Below are 21644 nucleotides of genomic sequence, written 5' to 3' on the forward strand. Positions count from 1 at the left end.
TATCTTGTAAAGTTTTTGAAATAAACGACACGCAAAACCACATTTAACATATTTCATTATAGTCTTGCGGTCTGAGAGTGTGATTCCCACCACTGTTATATTAAAATTCATATAATACAATTTATAATTGAATTGACCACATATCTCAAGATGGGTGGTGGCATTCAATTGTGACGTCTATAGGCTCCTGTATTCAACAAGGTGAGTCTTGAGATTGATTGCACATAAAAGCTAAAAAAAATAATGTAACACTGTAGCGGTGGTATACCTATCCAATCTCCTCCCGGAAACCATATCAAGATTTTCCAGAACATTATCCTCATAAACGATACTGTACTTTTGCTGAAACCACACATACGCAAAGTTATGAGACTTCTGCCAGCATTTATCGCTATTCCTAATATTCACACTCACGCTCAATATACAGCGAGATGAACTAGCATTATCTAATGGCTGCAAATGGGAATATTTTATTTCAACATTAATTTCATTCGTTATTCGTCAAACGAGGCCTGTGGAGAGTACTTAACGGTTAGCAGCTGCTTGCCTCTGCATCTGGCATTGCTGACGTCCATGAGCGATGGTAACCACTCACCATCAGGTTGGCAATATGCTCGTCTGCCTACAAGGGCAATAAAAAAAAAATACAATAATTACACTCGGTTAGAATAGAAATGTGCAGTCGTGATGTATTATTAATGTGAATGGCAAAGTCATACTGCCTAAGGAAAAATGATCGAAATTTTACACGTACAAGCTTGTATTTAATATAGTTTGGAGGAGAATGTTATCAAGATTATGGAACAAAATTTCATGAACTTCAATTTAGCAGTTTTATTTGGTATTCTCTTTACATATCGCGAATCGTAGACATAATTAAAATTACTTTTACGGCGTTTTTTATTATACAGTATTTATTATACTTAGTCTGGCCATAAATACTGTTACAATTAGAAAAAAAATAATATTGCAAATAACATTTATTACTTTTACAGTGTGTTAGTTTAAAACATAAATATAAAACAATTTAGAGTATAAAAGGCTTATTCGAAGTGGTCTCCATTGGCTGCAATACAGTCCTTTAAACGTTGAGGCCAGTTATCAATAGAAGCACGCAGTCTTTGCATGGGAAAATTTTTCACTGCCAATCGTACGGATTGTTTTAGGGACTCCAAATTATCATGGCGTTTAGAGCAAGCCGTACTCTCTAAAATTGATCATAAATCATAATCCAGCGGATTAAGATCGGGACTAGACGACGGCCAGTCTTCAGCTCTGATGAAGTCCGAAACGTTCGTTTCCAACCAAGACTGTGTAGACCGAGCTTTATGACCTGGCGCCGAGTCTTGCTGGAAGGACCATTCTTGATTATTGAACATGGTGTTGTTAAGGGGCTTCACAACCTTCTCAAGAATGGTATCTTGATACACTTGTGCCGATGTTTTGATACCTTTTTCACAAAAGTATGGCTCAGTTACTCTTTCACAGCTAATACCCCACCAAACCGTCACTGAAGTCGGATAGTGCCCACGTTGCACTCTGTCGACTAATTGGGAAGCTTCCTTAGAGCTTTGAGCATAAATACGGTCATTTTGTTTGTTAAAATGTTGCTTATCTTTTTTAAATTATCAGTTAAGAAATGACCAGTACGTCTCTTATAGGCAACTAGTCCTAAGTCATCTTTTAAAATATGCGACATGGTTCTAGGTACTATCTTCATCTCCCGAGATAAAATCTTTTGCTTTCGGACAGGATTTCTTCGAATTCTTTCCCATACTGCTTTGACCACCTTTTTCGTACGAACACTACGTGGACGGCCAGATCTTTTTCAGTCACAAACAGAGGAGGTCTCATTGCACCTATTAATAGCCCGGTACACAAACATTTTACTAATACCAAGCGTATGGAGAGTTTTAAAAATTGCATTTGGCTCCATACCTACTTTGTGTAATGCAATCACAGCGATTCGGTTCTCTTTATCACCCCACTCCATTTTAATATCGCAAAATATTGTACAATGTATTGGTGCCAAAATGAGAAAACGCAATGAGCAATCATATAAAAATGACAGATTCTAAATTCAAATATAATATTTTGTTTATTTTTAATTGTAACAGTATTGATGGCCAGACTAAGTATATTTTTATTATATCACCGTGCTTGATCACTTACAGATCACATAAAGTATTTGAAACGTTGGAAATAATATAATGACAATAAAAAACGCGAAGTTAAACCGTAAATTAGTTTTTAATAAAATTTTTATTTGGTTGGGCTTGGACGAGCAAAATATTGGTCTGCAGTAACTAAACTCTTGGAATCTAAGGTGACGCAGCCTTAATTTCATCAGGGTTACCAGTTGCCGTGCCCTCCAGAAAGTAACACGTATTTACTTCGTGCCTAATTCAAGGTAGGACAGAAGAAATACGCGAAACGCATATTTTCTTTTGTCTTAGTCTTATAGATATGTTTTAAAATAAAGAGCGACGTTGTAAGATATCTCAATAGGATACTAAATAAACTAAATGTAATACTATTTCAATAATCTTGAAACTCAGAAATTACATTCCCAATTAAATACAGCCTAAAACCACACCAAATTCAATACCGCATTCCAAAATACAAATCGCGGAGAATCAAAGTGGAATATGCCCTATCGTCAGTAAAAAATGAGGAAATTAGAATCGAAGGCAGAATGTTTTTAAGGTATGTAATTGAGGAGTGGGTATTGTTAATAGGGATAAAACTAGATGATTGTTAGCAGTAGCTGGAGAGGTCGCATATCCGTTCCATTGATGAATAGCGGAATAGATTATTGTAGGGTCCTTTGATCTCATGTAGAAGAAGATAGGAGCACGAACTTGATTTTTTTGAAAATTCAAAATACTAAGAAAGGATGGAAAGGCTTTTAGGAAATCACGAGATTATGTTCTAATATGAGTGATATTTAAAAAAACCTGCTTAAAGAGTAAACCGTTCTAAGAATTAATTATATTTTCTTCATCCTGATAATACTAATCAAGATATTAAGAGCGATGTAATTAAATGATCATAGGTCCTTGATGTGCGTGCGAATTTTCAGGTTAATCGGACTTCTTGAAGTCCTTAAAAATGACTTTCAAATATTTTGTTACGTATAAACATATGGTACATGCATACACGATAAAAAATAAATACTCTGACAGACATTTTCACTATAGTATATTTCTTTCTACAGCTCTTTTATTTACTTATTATTTTAGCTCAGCAGCTAACTGGAAGAGATAGCTTTAAATAAAAAAATTGCATAGTGCTTTCTTTTCAGCTGAGATGTGCATACTTTTTCCTGGGTTTTCAATAAAATATGTATATACAAACTGATTTCTACAACATTGAATTTAATTATTGATCTTACTCTTGAAGGTTAAGTTTTCAATTAAGGTAGCACCAAACCAATAATATATCGTGGATTAGTGAGCGTCGATCTTAAATGATATTGGAAGGCTTAACGGATCTCAGAAGTGTTCTCAGTTAAGCCTCGAACTCGTAATGAATATTTAAGGTCGTTTTGAAGAATACTTGTAGGTAATATATTGGAAGATGTATGTAATAAGCAGTTTAATTTTATTTTGTTCTAATAAATGCCTAAATATGATACTTGAGTATACTATAGGTAAATGATAAGATTAAAAGTTTTTATTTTTTAATGTTATATGAGTTGACCTTGAATACTAGTGCTCTCACGTAGTATTTGATGTTAGGGACATGCATTTAAAGAAACTTTAAATTTTAACTACTTTTTTTTTTTAATTTCAATTAGGTTTACTCATCTTGAATTAAAGTTATTACTAAAATGAAGCAAAACGTAAACTTAACTACTTTATTTTATTTATTGTTATTTGTAAGTAAATTTATCGGGTATGTAAAGTACGTCTTCAATGCTTCGAGGACGTCCGTCTAATAATACTTATTTTCATTTACTTCCCTACCTAATCGCTGATAGCTTAAAGGTATATTCCAACTACGCTCAGACGAATAGGTGAGCTCACGAGCGCAAGCTGAGAGAATTTGCTAACCCTAGCCGGATCGGAACCGGAACACCGGAACACACCGGATCGGAATCGCAACGCCGGATCGGAATCGCGACCCACTGAGAAAATGCGACTAAAAAGTCAGTGGACTTTGTCTATGGGCTAGGTTATGCGTAGAAATTTTCGACGAGTGTGACGAGAACAGTGATCGTTGCTTGAAGAACATAGTGACTGCACATTCCCTAACCAAAAGATCATAAATTATTGACTTGAACGACAAACTAAGGCTTTATATTTTATATATTTATCGTACAAAGCATTGTACACGGAATTGTCAGCACTCTCGCCAAAAATAGTTAATCCCAAAATGGTAATAAAATAAAGACCAAATCGCTTTGGGTCAGGAAGTCCTGTTAATTCGATTACACTTTTTGACTTCGTTAGATATTAAACTTTAACCTCATTTAAACAGAGCATAGAATAGAAAATCTGTTTTAGTCGTTGTTATTACTCAAGTCTATCTGTATTAAATTAACATGCAACCGGCAACAGCCGTCAGTTGTTCGGGTACGTTGCCTATTTGAAATGCCTTTTGCTAATTAAAGCCAGCCCTGTAGACCCATTGTAGATTTCTGTTTTTAACTTTAACAGTGATTAATCGTATTCGCATTTAAAACAAGCATTTTACACAAATTAATATGTTAAAGCTAAGCATACAATTTGACGGGGTTGTTTTCTGCGCTCACGTTGAATTGAAACAAATTGAACTGAGATAAATTAATACGAACATTCTACATTCGAATACTTATTCTTCCACGTAAACAAATAACATCTAATAATATAAAGGCCCAAATTTTTTAAATTTTGTAAGTTATTTCGGGTAAATATTATCCGGTACATACTGCTAGTTTCTGCTGCGAACTAGTTGTGCTTACCGGTTTAGATAACTATCTAATTAATATCTGATTAATAACTATTAATCAATATAATTGTGATTTTAGTTCGTGTCACAAGGTGCTTGGGTCATGCACGTCGTGGGCCCCGGCTACCACTTAACACCAGAAACGCCATGAGCTCACTCATTCATCTATACACTAATAATAAATTAAAACATTACAAATTTCATCTATATGGCGCCAATATAACATTTATTCCGAAACTGTATAAACGTCCTTGCCCTGCAAATAATAAGATGCCATTTTTTGCAATTTGAATACCAGCGTATTTTTATTTTAGGTACTTTAATAATAAAATCAAATAAAACAAAAGTTGACGGAAAAGGTATTCTCGGGCCGGAATGAAGCTGAAACTACAAAGGAAATTCCAAATACGACGTGGCTGAATAGTCAAAGCAACCTTAGCCGTTCTAATTTTAAATCAGGATGAAGTATGCACACATTTTGCCGCGGACTAATTTTCGCTATTTTTTTCTTCAAACCGTTATCTTTATAATATAATATTAAATAGTGATAATGTTATCGCCACAAGAGCAACAAATTGGGATATGTTTGCTAAAATTCAATTTAGAAGATATTGAAAATGAACTGGTTGTACAGGTTAGTTACATAATCACAGAAATATTTTATCAAAGTTAAATTTTATAATTGCGCTAAACTTGGCTTCGTTTTAGTCCTGTCAAAATTTCAATAAATTGTTTTATAATTGGTATTGAATATTTCTTAGTGATTTTTTCTTTCCCTGAAGCATTTTTCGGACTATTACAAACATTGAAAAAACAGTCGAATCAGTGCACGAATTCTCAAGTTGTGTTATCGAAGGGCCACCATTTTTTTCTTTTTACACAAATTTAAATTAACACGCCAAGGAAATAGAAAGGTAAAGAGAAAAATACGAAGGAAAGTTTTATAAACACGAAAAGTGAGTGCATAGATAACTCAGACAAAAATAGAACAACATTTCATCTTTTGTTCGATCATTGTTTAAATACATTTATTTATTGCTTAGGTGAGTGGAAGAGCTCGCAGCGCGTCTGGTTTTAAGTGGTTACTGGAGCTCATAGACATCTACAATGTAAATGCCGCCCCCACCTCGAGATATAAGTTCCAAGGTCTCAGTATAGTTATAACGGCTGCCTCACTCTTCAAACCGAAACGCATTACTGCTTCACGGCAGAAATAGGCAGGGTTGTGGTACCTAACCGTGCGGACTCGCAAGAGGTCCTACGACCAGTAAATAAATACATGACTAAGAATCGTGACATATGGATACCGATTTGCAATTTTTTTCAAAACCAGACACCTCGTGGCTGAGCTCTCCATTTACACATTTACTCTCTGGAAGTCTGAATATAAATATTTACGTAATGTGTCCACCGTGCATAAGTGGCCACGGTTGGTCTTTAACCACACTTGTACACAATTGACCCTGTTCTTATTGACCCCGTTATTAGTTGATGCTACTGTCTTAGTCGCCCATTCCTTGGCCTGTCTTTTAGGACCCATCAAGCTAGCCGTAACTGCAGGTTCACTTATCTGAAAAACTAATTTAAAAACGCACATATGTATGTACGTCTATCTATCTTAATGTCTTAAACCCTGTGCGCCGCCATGGTGTGTGAGATGACGTCCTTCGGGATTTTCCCGGGGATGAAATCCTGTCCTACCATCAGGTACCGGCAAAGGCGAACTTTCAGCGTGCACTATGCAGTACCATAGGTTTCGTCTAGCTGGTGTGGTGGAGCTCGATGGGGCTTAATCAGTAGTCGGTTCTGTCGGGCAGGTACCTCGCGCGTCTCTTATAAGGTGTAATCTCCTGGGAGAAATTGGAGGAGGAGAAGGACCTCGGTATTCCTCTTCTCCCTCTTCCCCAACGTTAAAAAAGGTTCACTGAAAAACTAATTTAAAAACGCACATAATATGTTCATCTATCTTAATACAAAAACACATATTTGGATGTGTAGTTTTACTTGTTTGAAAAGTAATTACTATCAAAAAGTGGAATCACCGTTACCTAAAAAGGTCTCTTCAAGTAATTATACCCTGTCCATTAATTTAGGGATGGAACTTCAAAAATCTGTCCCCAAATGTAACAAATGTTCGGGTACCCAAATGTAATTCATCCAAATTTTAAATATGGAATTACCGGTTTAAGCTACACATGTTCTTACTATACTTCTATATATGCATAATTTACGTAACAGTACGTATCATATTAACTCAGTTACGGTAGTCAGTGATTTTAAGTAAATATTAAAAATGAATGATGACGGAAAAAAAAAAAGATTTTTCTCGTAACAACGAAACCATTGAACCTGATAAAACGAGGTGTGGACCGTACTACTACAGTGGTATTTTGATTAGCAAGGGTTACTTCTATCCCGATTAAGTCTCGCGAAATTAATTTGCTCGCTACGAAATGTAGTACAGATGAATGGGCACGAATACGAATACAAATAAACAGATTATTCAGATGTATTCGATACCCGCCACGAGTACTCGTCCGTTCTCCCACACGGCATCGGTTTTTTAAAAAAATATTTCAGTATTCGATTCTGGTGTTTATTTGCGTATTTATGATTTTTGAGCTGACTCGTTGAAATCTGACGCAAACGAAAACCGATTGGACTTAAGAATTTTTTTAGAAGTTTCACTTTTCAACAAAATTTTCAAAAAAACCGAACTTATCCTATATTTTTTTCTTTTTTTATTTGCTTATTTTTATTTTTCGACGTTGCGACGACGGCATTTAACATATGTATATAAAGCCGTCGAAATATTCACGTTCCCTGAACATAGATGAATATATGTATAAATTGGCCTTTACGTAGTTATATGCGTCCAGAAATTGTTGAGCCAATTGTTTACCAATATTCTAAATGTTCGTGTAATAGGATTACGACTATGGATCATTTATAATATGTTACATTAGTCATATTATACAGAAAAATTCTAAAGGCCCTCGTGAATTGCTTAGATTTCGAAAACAAAAAACTTATCACGCCCACACAAAAAATGTCTTCTTTATGAGACTTTTTTCGATTCGAAAACCATCTATGCTTAAAATGCAGCTAACTTTATGTTTCACACGACAACATTCATCTTTGTGCGTCTACGGACTCTACGAAGCACCTAACTGCATATGAATCATGTCTATGTCTGAGCAGTTACAGCAGGAATAATTATTTATTAAATTTGTTATTGGAACCATCATAAAAATCAACTAAAGTACCATGTTCAAAATGTTCATACAATTACTAAATTAATTTAGCATTGTATTACCAATTAGCTTATTTATTTATTTCATTTACTTCAGATTTTGCATCCATATTACATTCATTAAAATTTCATATAGTATACCAGAATTAAATAAAAATAATCATAATAACTAGAATCTCAGAATAAAACAAAAGCAATAAAAATAAAAAAACAAAAACTCAAAATTAACATCAAAATTACCTTAAAAATAAGAAAATATATAAATTTTCTAGAATTCTGGTCAATTGTCTTTAAGCGAATGAGGAGAAATCTGAACAAGTTTGAAATTGTACCGATATCAAAGTTTGCAAGATACAACGAAGTTGGCCTTAAACTCCTCAAACTGGTCTTAAAAAAGATAAGCCTCTCCCAAGGACGCCATAATGATCAGCCTGCGCTGCCAGAATCCAACTTATACAGGTTGTAGGAGGCCGTCCCGCGCGGCCTCCTCTAAGGCGCGATCGCCACTCGAGAACCTTCTGTTTGTTTGTTGTTTAATTGTTTGAGATGATCCCCTCATCTCCCTTTTATTATCGCACCTCCCGCCATCGGAGCAGAGTTCATCCATATTATCTGGAACCGCTGCGTTCATCGACTGTGCGTTTCCAGAGGTCTTTTTTGCCACGTACCATCCGGCTATGGAATGAGCTCCCCTCTACGGTGTTTCCCGAGCGCTATAACATGTCCTTCTTCAAACGAGGCTTGTGGAGAGTATTAAGCGGTAGGCAGCGGCTTGGCTCTGCCCCTAGCATTGCTGAAGTTCATGGGCGACGGTAACCTCTCACCATAAGGTGGACCGTATGCTCGTTCGCCTACAAGGGCAAATAAAAAAAAACCTTCTGGCCTTAGGGGCCTTCTGCTCTACGTGTGCCCACTTCCATATCAGCCACGCAATATTTCGAGCTATATCGCTTATTTATTCATTATCTTTTTCATAGAGATCAGCATTGCCCGCGTTAGATGCCGAAAACGAACAAAAGTACCGCGAAACAATGACAGTGCTGAAAGTTGCACGCTCACTGAACAATGAGACAGAACGATTGAAGTTGGAAAACGGTACGTGATACAATATCTATTATATCACTTTTATATAAAGTTAAATCATTTCAATTTAGTCAAAATAATTAAATGTTTGAAAAGTTTCAACTTTTAGATTATACCTTCTGCATATAATTTAGGCGTGCTCTGGCATGTGACATAAATTTCAAGTTCCAATGAACGCGCTTGTGGGTCTGCAGTATTGGACAAGTGTTTTTATTACCTTTGAAAGTAAACGAATACACAACAGACGCTGAAGAGACCCTTTTCAAACCTTATTTGAAGGAGGACGTGCTTACCTACTTAGGAAAAAACATCTCGCCTATCGTTGAACAGAAACATTGCTACTAATTTAACGTAATTGTTTTTTAATGCTTATATATGTGGACGAGCTCACAACCCACCTGGCGGTAGGACCTCTTGTGAGTCTGCACGGGTAGGTACCACCGCCCCGCCTATTTCTGCCGTGAAGCAGTAATGCGTTTCGATTTGAAGGGAGCGGCAGCCGTTGTAACTATAGTTGAACTTAGAACTTATATCTCAAGGTGTGTAGCGCATTTACGTTGTAGATGTCTATGGGCTACAATAACCACTTAACACCAGGTGGACTGTGAGCTCGTCCACACATCTAAGCAATAAAAAAAAACTTTATATTTTTATATGTAGCATAACATGCTACTGTTAGCAGTTTGATAACGGTGTATTTATTACCTTAGACTGGGGGGAATCGGGACCCTTTCCAAATCCAACACTTTTCAATGGTTTTTCTTAGAGTAATACCAATAAAATTTGGATTAAAATGGTTCCGGAGGCTTAAATTTTTACGTACGATGCGTTATTATACATAGTTTGTTACAAAATATACACAAAAACTGAAAAAAGTAGCTTGACCCGATTCACCTTGGCTTTCGGGTGAATCAGGTTACGTATGGGGACAATAGTTTTTCGATAGAGCTGGCACTATTTAGTTGTTAGGTAAGTACCTAACTTTAGATTATTAAATTTTTGATATCTTTAATGAGTTACAAAGCGTTGATGACTAAATTAAACTATTTAGTTTTCAGTTCAATAAAGATAAATCTAACAACTCAACAAAAGTATGGCGATATCCCAGATTTGTCCCTATTCTAACTCTAGTGTCTATTCTACCAATCTACTGTATTGTACTAATTATGTTCTTGTTGTTGTGTATTGTACTGTGTCTACTATATTCTTAAGGTTTCATTCTTAAGGCAATTTCTGACCTCTCTAACGGTCTGTCAGTCATTTGTGACCACGAAATATGTAAAATTATTCGAAACTCCGAAAATAATCAAAGCGGGACTAAATCATAAAAGTGGTTTTAATTATTTAATTTGTAAAAGGCAGTCCTAGATTGCTAGTAAGAAAAAACATCGCATTAAAACCCTTGTTCGTGTCTACCTTCGAAAGCAAACTAAATACAGTTACTAAAGCACAATCGGGAAACTACCTCTTATTTCTATATCACTACGAAATTGCTTCTCTCAATAATATCTTCACTCACGTGGCCTTAACGTTATGCATATTGAGCTGCATCTCTTGACCCCTTGGCAATATCCATGCATGATATTTACTATTTCAAATGACGTAGTCCCCAAGCATTATATACAAACGTAAAAAACAATATAATATAAAATATAAGGTATTTATGGACATCCAAGTTAAATTTAACGTGAAACAAGGTACCCGCAGGATTTTACGAGACACTGTTTATCGTTGATAGCGCAAGATTATATACCGTCGTCCTACAGTTCGTTAAACATGATTACCTTTACACGAAAGATATTCTTTGTATCATAAAATGCTCGTTTCTAAACGAGGTGGACCACACGATATAGTCTGCCATCAGAAAAAGGTTTTTGTATCGATGAAAAAAATACTCGCTTAATTAACGAGCATGGCTTACCCTCTTTAGATTCTTTATTAATTACGTTAGTTAACTACGTTTATTAATTACGTTAGGTACTATAATAATTAATTTAATCATTACGTAATAAGTCGCTTAAAAACTACTGTATATTCATTCAATAAGAAGGTAATCAGTTCAATATCAACGGGACCTACAAAATGATTACTTATGAAATTGAATATTATATTTCCATCTACAAATTTTTCATCAAAAGCTTATTTGAATAATACAGCCGTTTGTTTGTGGATTCATGTAACCACTAAATGCTAGATGGATCGAAAGCTGTCTAAGCTATCTATATAAAAAAAAGTACTCTGAGAAGCTAATGGTTCGAAGTTCAACTTCGGTAAGGTCAGATATGGTGTCGAGCGCGTTTCGAGTCATTTAGTTCAAACAAACTGGATTAAAGTTATACGTTCAATATGTGCAGTGAGATTAACTGCTAAGCGGATGCAACTCAAACGACAGTGTGAAGATATAAGTAAGTCCCTTGAAACCGCGCAAACGAACCGAAATCATTTAAAAGAATTGATAATGGACGAAGAAAATGAAACTGAGAAACTCATGTGAGTGAATCTTTAAAATGCAATAATTTTTGTTATTGGGTTTTTTAAGAAAATGGAATACTGTCTAGTTACGCAATGAATTACTTGATTTTAATTTGTAGGAATAAAATTAAATATCCTTTAAACAATATTTACGAATGAAGCAGCAATTACTTTTAAACTAGTAATACAATTGTGATTATTAATCTTATTCATTTTATTTGATAGTTCAGTTTGTTAAATATATTGAGTTTAATTCCTCTGCAGAGTAAACTACAACGACTTCTCTGTCTTCAAAACAGAAATCTAGGGGGCCATGAAGGAAATATATTCCCCTAGATACTATGTTAGGTAGTAGTGAAAGAAATATTGAATAAGGGCCTGCCTATTTCTAATGCGATTTGAAGGCTATTGACACTAATATGACAGGGACTTCAATCTTATGTAAGGAGACGGTTGGCGGAATGATGTTTTCAAGCTCCGTTAACGACATTAAATCATCATAAATACTTTTTATGAAGTCAGGCCATATTAACTTTGCGACGAACGAAAAGACGAATAAAATAATTTTCTGTTTCGTTAATAGAGTGAATAAAAAATCTTTTACTTCTCATAATATCAGTAACCAATTGCATTGCGTTTCCAGACGTTATCTGTTTCCAAAAAGATCATAAGAACGTAACGATTGTCATGTTATAGTCAATTTCGTGGTCGTAAGTTCTTGGTTGCGCGTATTATTGTCTAGATTTATCATCACAGTTATATTTTATTGCAGCCGTCAATATGAAGATTCGTTGCGTGAAAAAGCGGATCGCTTCAGAAATACTCGGGGATATTATGTAAATATTTGTACACTATAAGATAACTTTAATAATGATTGTACACTTAATGAAGCTGATTCCTGCATGATACTTCATAATAAGCAATGAGATAAATGGCTTAATTTTTCTTAGACAATAAATACACTTTTTTTTTTGCTTAGCTGGGCGAGCGAGTTCACGGCCCACCTGGTGTTAAGTGGTTACCGGAGCCCATCTACATCTACACCGTAAATGCGCCACCCAGCTTGAGATATCAGTTCTAAGGTCTCAAGTATAATTACAACGGCTGCCCCACCCTTCAAACCGAAACGCATTACTGCTTCACGGCAGAAATAAGCAGGGCGGTGGTACCTACCCGTGCGAACTCACAAGAGGTCCTACCACCAGTAATTACGCAAATTATAATTTTGTGGGTTTGATTTGACTTCTAAATTTCCTTTCATCTTGTGCTGATATAGATACACGTTTTTAATTTATACTTAGATTACTTATATTTTCATTACATATGTACATTACAAAATACAGAATGAAGAAGAAGTAACTTCTGAATACAATAATGTCATCAGTTCATTGAACGATCTTCAGCTGCAACACGACGAGTTGAAGAGTACGGTTGAAGAACTTAAGAGACAGCTTCAGGCCATAGTTCCTGAAATTCCTGATGATATTCTAAATATTGTGTATGTTATATAAAAGAAAGTATATGTAATTTAAAGTCGTCGTGACCTAAAAGATAAGGTGTCTGGTGCATTTATATCGAGCGATACAACTGTGTCGGTGTTCGGATCCCGCGGACACGTATCAAGTTTTCTAATAAATTTCAATCATTTCATCAAATGTTTACGATTGACCTCAACGATGAAGGAATAACATCGTGCATAAAATAAAACCTGCAAGAATTATAATTTGCGTAAGTACTGGTGGCAGGCCCAAGAGTCTTGTGATCTCGAACGGGTAGGTACCACCGCCCTGCCTATTTCTGTCATGAAGCGGTAGTGCGTTTCTGTTTGAACAGTGGAGCTGCCGTTGTACTGTGAAAATTGAGAGAACTCATGTCTCAAGGTGAATGGCGGAATTAACGTAGATGTGATCCGGTGACCATTTGACACCAGGACCGTGAGCTCGTTTATCCATAGTAGCAATAAAAAATAAAATTAAAAATCATTATGTGTTTCGAGGTATGCTTTATTATTAGTTAATAGGACAGATGAGCTCACTCACGGTTTAACCTCTGTTCATCATTTTGCGTCATAAACGGACAGGAACCGTCCAGTACCTACTACTTACGAATACAATACATTACAACTAGTAATCAAACAAACGTATGGAAAAATGTAGCATCAAATAGGTTGGTGCAAATAGTAAAAGAAAGCACAGTTTTCTATAAAAGACAAACGAAAAGTTTTTAGGTTCGAGTAAACCGGTAAGATTAACGAGGAAAGCTTGATGAAAAAATTTTATAGTCCGTAAGTAAGTGGCCGAGTCGAGAAGAAATGTTCGAGTTGCAAAAATCGACCAGAAGATAAAGATCGAATCAACTATCAGTATCTCGATATCGAAGATGAATTCCAGTACATCATATCCTACTTTACAAATAACACATGTCAAATAATAATACAAATATTTCTGTACAGAAACACGCGTATTCAGATGTTAAATTGTTATCGAAACCAACTTTATGACGTTACATCGAGGTCGGAATTGCATTAGATAATGACACTGTTAAGTATTTTTGATTCGTTTAAAATCATAGACATAATTTTTAATGTATTTTCGGGTATACAGTTTTCTCTCGTTAACTCGATATATCCCTTACCTTTCTATCTTTGAACACTAAAATATATACTGCTGTTCTTCATGGAAATTTACCGAACCGAATCAAGAATTTTTGTTCAGATTTTATTTTTTTAATTATTTTTTATTTATTTTATAAAATGCTCTCTCTAAGAATCCTTTTTTTTGTCACAGAGGAAAAACTGAACTAGCAGAGAAAATAAAAGAGTTAATAGAAAAATGCGCAACGCTCACAGAACATCGAAATCAAGTACGTAGCGTGCAAAAGGATCCTATTCAGTCCATTCTCCTGAAATTTTAAAATATCTAGAATTGTATCAATCCTTTGTTTGGTTTCCTAATAACTAAGATTTTATTAAGTAAGTATTTGGTTGGTTGAAAAAACTGTTTAAAATAAATTTGAATAAAGGCAAAGTGGTTTTATTAATTTTGTATAAATAGTATTTACTAACCTGTGAAAAGTAATTTTCAGTTGAACTGAAGACATTAAACAAGATTCATGTGGATGTCAAAAAATTAGATATTACTCTATGGATAAAACTGAGGATTGAAGTGGTTTTTTTTTTCAAAACTATTGAAAGACGCAATAAGACTGAGTAATATGAACGCCTGGTGGTCAAAATTTGACCATTCATTACTATTCATATTTCATTTAAATTTTTAGTTTGAGTTCACTAATAACGAATATAAAAAGCACAAATATGTCTTAGAATAACTATGACTAGACTATTATCATACCTATATTTTTTCATTATCCACTAAGAGCGTGAACAATCAATTTTATAAACTAATCATATTAATTTTTCTCAGTTTAACCACACCCTGTAACAATATATTTATTTTTTTATTACTTAGATGGTTGGACGAGCTCACAACCCACCTAGTGTTAAGTGATTACTGGAGCCCAAAGACATTTACAACATAAGTGCGTCACCCACCTTGACATATAAGTTCTAAGGTCTCAGTATAGTTACAACGGCTGCCCCACCCTTCAAGCCGAAACGCATTACTGCTTCACGACAGTAATAGGCGGAGTGGTGGTACCTACCCGTGCGTACTCACATCAGGTCCTACCACCAGTAATTACGCAAATTTTGCGGATTTGATTTTTTATTACACGATGTTATTCCTTCACCGTGGAAGTCGAACGTGAACATTTGTTAGGTACTTATTTCATTAGAAAAATTGGTACCCGCCTGCGGGATTCGAACACCGGTACATCGCTAGATACGAATGCACCGGACGTCTTATCCTTTAGGCCACGACGACGTCAATATAGATATAGATTCACATATTTATGTCTGTCAAAAATGTACGATAGTGTTTTTTTGTTGTTTACCATTTAATATATTTTGAAGAATTATTAAAAACATATATCCTTTTTATATTTCTCTATATAAATTTAATTGTGTCAAATTTCATACACCTCCATGTAATTTTCGTAAAACGGGTAGGTACAAAGTATAAAATATAAGGTATGTCAGGTAAACAAGAAAATCGAATGACAAGGAATCAATAAAAATGTAAATTTACGAAATTATTCTTTCATATTTAAGATTTCAATTCAAAACAAACACATCGTGTAAAAGTAAAGTAGTTTTATTTTCTAAAATCGTTAATAATGCAACTTTTCGAACCAAATATAAAAAATAGTACACAGTTGTCGTTGCAATCAATATATGTACTGACTATAGGTAAGTACTACACAGGGTAAAACAAAAATCCATAAATTCACGTTGACATCTTATGACCTATCTATATATCATTGTGATCGATCCTTTAGTAATATATCTAATACCATTCACTCAATTTCTTTTCTTAATGCTTTCTTTTCTTCGGTTTCAAGAAATTGAAAACATCGTTGGCTGTACTGGCGATATTGATGGCTCTTAGACCTTTACCCTGAAAAAAAAACATATTAATATATAATTTCTTGGAACGACTACATAAGGATGGTAGCAATCTCGAGAAGCTCATCATGACTGGTAAGGTAGATGGAAAAAGTCCTCGGGGGCGCAGCCCAATACGTTGGTCCGACCCGATCCGCACCGCTCTTGATTCCACATTTCACAACGCCCTCCACACCGCCAGAGATAAAAATAGATGGAGAAAGATCGTGCGTGCGAAGGTGATACAAAGGGGTGGTCACTACCCTCAGCAGTGAGGAATAAGACGCAAGGAAGGAGGAGGAGGAGGCTTTATGATTAATTGTCCACGCTCACGAAAACTATAAACGTCGGACAGTAATAGGCAGTGGTAGGCAGCGGCTTGGCTCTGCCCCTGGCATTGCTGACGTCCATGAGCGACGGTAACCACTTACCATCAGGTGGGCTGTATGCTCGTCTGCCTAAAAATTCAATTTAAAAAATTCTGTATCATATTTTATACTGGAATATTTCCTGAAAACTTGAATTTTAAGTTCAGTATACGTTTCTCTGGTGTAGTTCACCTTGTTTAAACCTCCATTCCATCCATTAAGACTCAGGTGAGATGCTAACCACTACGCATTTAACTAATGTAAAATGTTCACATATTTTTCAAACCATTAGTGCTTTCACGTTACCAACAATTACATATATATACAACTATGCACATTTCTTTTTCTTATACATATATAACATATGCATTTTGATACTGTTCACTGAAACACAAAAATCATAAAAAATAGCCTGTATTAAGGCGAGCATATTTTGTTCCAGAAAATCAACCGAAATAAAGAAAAGTACATTATTGAGAAAATGAATTAAATATATTTCTAAATAAATTTATTTGTACTCACGACTGCCTTTCCTACAGTCTTAATGGCCTTGATAGGTATTTTTGCTGGAGCGGCTGTACTACATGACACCAGAGACATTGCCACAATAAAAACAAAGAAAAGTTTAAAAATATTCATGTTTTAAATAGCTGCGCGGTTTACTGTTTTTGCAAATTTTTAGAACACAATGAATTGATTCCGCCGTTACCAATCGTTTTATATGTAACTCCGGGACTTTACTGAATCCCAATAAACCGCGGTTGGGTCATAATCACAAGTTTGTTTAAATATGTGTATTCTTGTGAACGTCATAACATCGTAAAAGATAAAACAGATAAGTACTTCATCTTTTAAGAGGTTGATCCTCATAAAAAATAATGTTATCGGTCGAGTGCAAAATCTTAAATGAATAATTGTTTATACGTGAAATGAAGTGCAGGTTAGATGTTTGTGAACTGCGAGAAATAATGAATAGAATTGTTTTTGCTTATTTGATGCTTATAGATTGGTTATATTCATTAAAATCAAGAAATAAATTATACCGGGTAAACATTAGAACAACGCAACGATGTGATATCAGTAATCGCTATTAAGTGGATTTCGTAAGATTGCCACTCGCTGCAGACTGAGAATTATTTACAATATGTTTATCAGTAATATCGAGCACAATAAGCAGGTTATATTTAAACAGAATTTTAGCATTTGTGACAGACAACAATTTCTGTGCCAATCGAATATTTGCTTTTAGGGCGAAATAGCCTATATATGATTATAATATATCTCTATTTTGTAATGCCTCCCTATCTAAAGTTACTACAGGAGCAGACTTGTTGTTATTGTTGGCGTAGCGTACATAGATTGCTATTGTTTATTTGCTTAATTTCCTGAGTCGAAAAGCTCATGACCCACTAGCGAGCTCATGAACAACCAGTACCCACAAGTGGATACAAGTGAAATCATAAAAATCACAGACATGAGAGCGGCCACCGATATTTGCATACGAGATCTAAATTTTAACTAAAATATAACCGATATTCTGAACCGATACGATATGCATCTTCACGGTAGTAATCGACGGGATGGATTTAATACCATTGTCAAATTAAACAAAAATGTGGATTCGATTATTCATCACAGATATTTATAAAAGAAACAAAATTATTGAGGTATCTGCAAAATGATAATTATTTAAATTAAAGCAATTAATATCATTATAAAGATGTAGTACCTACTAGCATAATAAAATGTGCTGGAAGTTTTTGAAAAAAGTGCGACGACTTTAGCACAGATGGCGCTTTAGTAAAACTTCTTGCAGTTTTCCAAGTTACAGTATGTAATATGCACTGCTGAACCTAGTATTAAGTATTAAAATAATATATGCATGCTACAGAGAGTGCAAAACGTTATATGAGTCGTCTATTATCAAAGGTGGCAATCTGTGCATTTGGACAAAAAAATTTCATTGATATGTCAATACAGATTGATTTGAATATAATCGTCTCCTTCAAAGAATACGGTTTAAAACTTGCATTAAATAAAGGTTAATAGTTAACCTGTTATTTATCTAAGATGTCGTTCCGAAGAGTTTTGTGACTGCCAATGGAATACAAAGTCAATAATTCGTTTTTCTGATTTACCAATCATTGTCCAAAAGTCAGATTGCCGGCTTTGATAATAGTCGACTCATATATAACCAGAGCTACTGCAAAATTTATGCGATTTCGCTCTATTATTGTAATTAAACCATAATCAGTAAAACTCTTCAAGATGTAGATTCATGTTAATATACCTAAATGTTTACATTTCATTGTATTATTTGTTATACCTTTTATTGTATTACTACCATTTAAATAAACGAAATAATGTGCCATATAATTTTGATGGCATTGAACTTCGTAACTAATGACCCAAAAAAAATCGGTTAACAAACAGGAAAAAAATGTTTATAGCTGTTTATTTTTGTCTTATTTTTTTAACAAATATTGGTCGGCGCTTGCATTCTTATCTTTTTAGCGCGACATCATTTAACGTTTACTTACAACATCGATGTTTATTGAAATATTTTGAATTATCCAAATTTTTAATGCGGTATTTCGTTCCCTGTACGTCCATCGGGACTTCGCCTTTGGTCTCGACAGAAGTTCCACCCTTGGTGGTCTAAGAGCCTTTTTCAACGTTTTTGAACAGATTCTTCAATTAATTTTTGAAACGATTTTTCGTTGATATAATACTTATTTTTATATTATTATATTTAGTCTCCAACATAATATATATATATTTTTTTTTTTTTATTGCTTAGATGGGTGGACGAGCTCACAGCCCACCTGGTGTTAAGTGGTTACTGGAGCCCATAGACATCCACAACGTAAATGCGCCACCCACCTTGAGATATAAAGTTCTAGGGTCTCAAGTATAGTTACAACGGCTGCCCTACCCTTCAAACCGAAACGCATTTCTGCTTCACGGCAGAAATAGGCAGGGTGGTGGTACCCACCCGCGCGGACTCACAAGATGTCCTACCACCAGTAATAAAATAAGTTTCAAAAGAAATTGCTTTGATCAGATTAATTAGATCTAAAAAGATCTGCTATATTATCGGTTACAATGTTTAGAAATTCGAACAAGAAAAAAAACATAAAAACATGAAAACGTACTTTTATACCTTTTCACTGGTAGCCTAAGGAGATATTTCAGACACGCGCGGACGGATCATCCCGACCGGAGCCCTCTTCGATATCGCGATGGCGTTCGGCAAAGTCTGGCACAACGGTTTGATATACAAACTGTGTTGCATGGGAGTGGCAGACAGACTCGTGTTCATCATACGAGTCTACTTATCGAACCGCTCGTTCCGATATCAAGTTGAGGGAACTCGCTCTCACCCCATCATTTAACAGCTGGAGTTCCGCAAGGCTCCACACTTTCCCCGTTACTGTTTAATTTGTATATCAACAATATGCCCCGGTGTCCGGAGATCCATCTAGCCCTCTTCGCCGATGACACGTCTATCTACTACTCAGAAAAAGTTACTGCATCGGCGACTCCAGACCGCAGTTACGACCACAGGACAGTGGTTTCGGAAATGGCGCATCGACATCAACGCCACGAACAGCGGTGCTCTTCAAAAAGGGTCCCCCTCCGAATACCACTTCGAATAGCCCACTCCCTAATAGACGCGTAAACAAAACACCTCCACCAATTGGTCCATCACTATATTCTACTAGCCCATACCGTGGGTCAAAGGCTCAAAGGTCAAGTACCCAGGCGTCACTCTTGACAGAGAGCAACAGCAGTGCTTCGCAGAATCTACATACCGTTGGATCGGATTCGCCACTCACTGAGAAGACCCGGCGAGAAACTCAGTGGGTAACGTCTATGGGTCTATGGGTTACGTCTATTTTTACTGGTGGTAGGACCTCTTGTGAGTTCGCACGGGTAGGTACCACCGCCCTGCCTATTTCTACCATGAAGCAGTAATGCGTTTCGGTTTGAAGGGTGGGGCAGCCGTTGTAACTATACTTGAGACCTTAAAACTTATAATCTCAAGGTGGGTGGCGCATTTACGTTGTAGATGTCTATGGGCTCCAGTAACCACTTAACATCAGGTGGGCTGTGAGCTCGTCCACCCATCTAAGCAATAAATAAATAAAAAGTGGGTTAGTTCGCTCGTCGAACTCTTCGTCGTATTCAACGATTTCGATGAGAGCGGTATTCGGTTATTTTGTATTTATAACTATAAACTAAGCACTATCGTACTGTTAATGAAAATCTCCTCTCACCTTTCGATGTTATTTCCTACTAGGGTATCTACACGTACAGATACATATATCGTTAACTGGTAAATATGGTGAGGTAGTACCTATTTCACTACTTCAACCCGTGTCCAACCAATATAGTGTAGCAGTGTGGGTCTCTATATTTGCACTCACATAGTTATTTATATTGAATTTTGCAATATATAAATTGCTCGATGAATGATCGCTGTGAACACTTTCGGTAACCACAAAGTTAATATTTAATAAGGAACTTTTACGTTGTTCTACCCAACATTTGTAGTTCGACACTCGCTTGGCGCTATATAACTAACTATGTAATATTTTATAACGGCTAGTGCTTGAAGCGGCAACCATCGTTCATGGAATCCACTAAATATATGTTCCTAGTTATGTTATAAAATAGTTTGGTATTTTTTTTAATAGTTCCAAACCGTTGAATTTACTCAATGCATAATATTCTTGGTAAGGTGAAGAAACTCATTTTAATTACGGCTACGAGGAATTGTAAAAACTAATTAGGGTTACAAAATAAAAACTTTTTTTTTTATTGCTTAGATTGATGGACGAGAGTAACAGCCCACCTGATGTTAAGTGGTTACTGGAGCCCATAGACAACTACAACGTAAATGCGCCACCCATCTTGAGATATAAGTTCTAAGGTCTCAGTATAGTTACAACGGCTACCCCACCCTTCGAACCGAAACGCATTACTGCTTCACGGCAGAAATAGGCGGGGCGGTGGTACCTACCCGTGCGGA

At 35.6% G+C, this 21644-nt stretch overlaps 2 protein-coding genes across 2 annotated transcripts; one reads left to right on the forward strand and one right to left on the reverse strand.

Annotated features, from left to right (window-relative positions):
- The first annotated feature begins 5400 nt into the window (after positions 1 to 5400).
- Positions 5401 to 14766, forward strand: LOC114245622 (uncharacterized). The gene is made up of 6 exons (XM_028177858.2): positions 5401 to 5566; positions 9163 to 9280; positions 11623 to 11758; positions 12513 to 12576; positions 13084 to 13238; positions 14527 to 14766. Exons 1-6 carry the CDS (start codon positions 5483 to 5485, stop codon positions 14651 to 14653), a joined length of 684 nt encoding a protein of 227 aa, XP_028033659.2. The 5' UTR covers positions 5401 to 5482; the 3' UTR covers positions 14654 to 14766.
- A 1169-nt stretch (positions 14767 to 15935) lies between these two features.
- Positions 15936 to 17359, reverse strand: Mor (moricin). The gene is made up of 2 exons (XM_028177854.2): positions 17132 to 17359; positions 15936 to 16254 (listed from the first exon to the last, which is right to left on the reverse strand). The coding sequence occupies exons 1-2, from the start codon at positions 17246 to 17248 to the stop codon at positions 16171 to 16173; spliced, it is 201 nt and encodes a 66-aa protein (XP_028033655.2). The 5' UTR covers positions 17249 to 17359; the 3' UTR covers positions 15936 to 16170.
- Positions 17360 to 21644: the final 4285 nt, after the last annotated feature.

This window comes from Bombyx mandarina, chromosome 23 (genome assembly GCF_030267445.1).
Source record: "Bombyx mandarina strain Sakado chromosome 23, ASM3026744v2".
NCBI lineage: Eukaryota > Metazoa > Arthropoda > Insecta > Lepidoptera > Bombycidae > Bombyx > Bombyx mandarina.

What these genes read in the sequence shown, in the direction of transcription:
- Mor (XM_028177854.2), bottom strand. Translation starts at nt 17,248, where the DNA reads ATGAATATTTTTAAACTTTTCTTTGTTTTTATTGTGGCAATGTCTCTG. An exon ending in AGACTGTAGGAAAGGCAGTC is followed by an intron (nt 16,255 to 17,131) that starts GTGAGTACAAAT and finishes TTTTTTTTTCAG; the next exon opens with GGTAAAGGTCTAAGAGCCAT.
- LOC114245622 (XM_028177858.2), top strand. Translation starts at nt 5,483, where the DNA reads ATGTTATCGCCACAAGAGCAACAAATTGGGATATGTTTGCTAAAATTC. An exon ending in AAAATGAACTGGTTGTACAG is followed by an intron (nt 5,567 to 9,162) that starts GTTAGTTACATA and finishes TCTTTTTCATAG; the next exon opens with AGATCAGCATTGCCCGCGTT. An exon ending in ACGATTGAAGTTGGAAAACG is followed by an intron (nt 9,281 to 11,622) that starts GTACGTGATACA and finishes CAATATGTGCAG; the next exon opens with TGAGATTAACTGCTAAGCGG.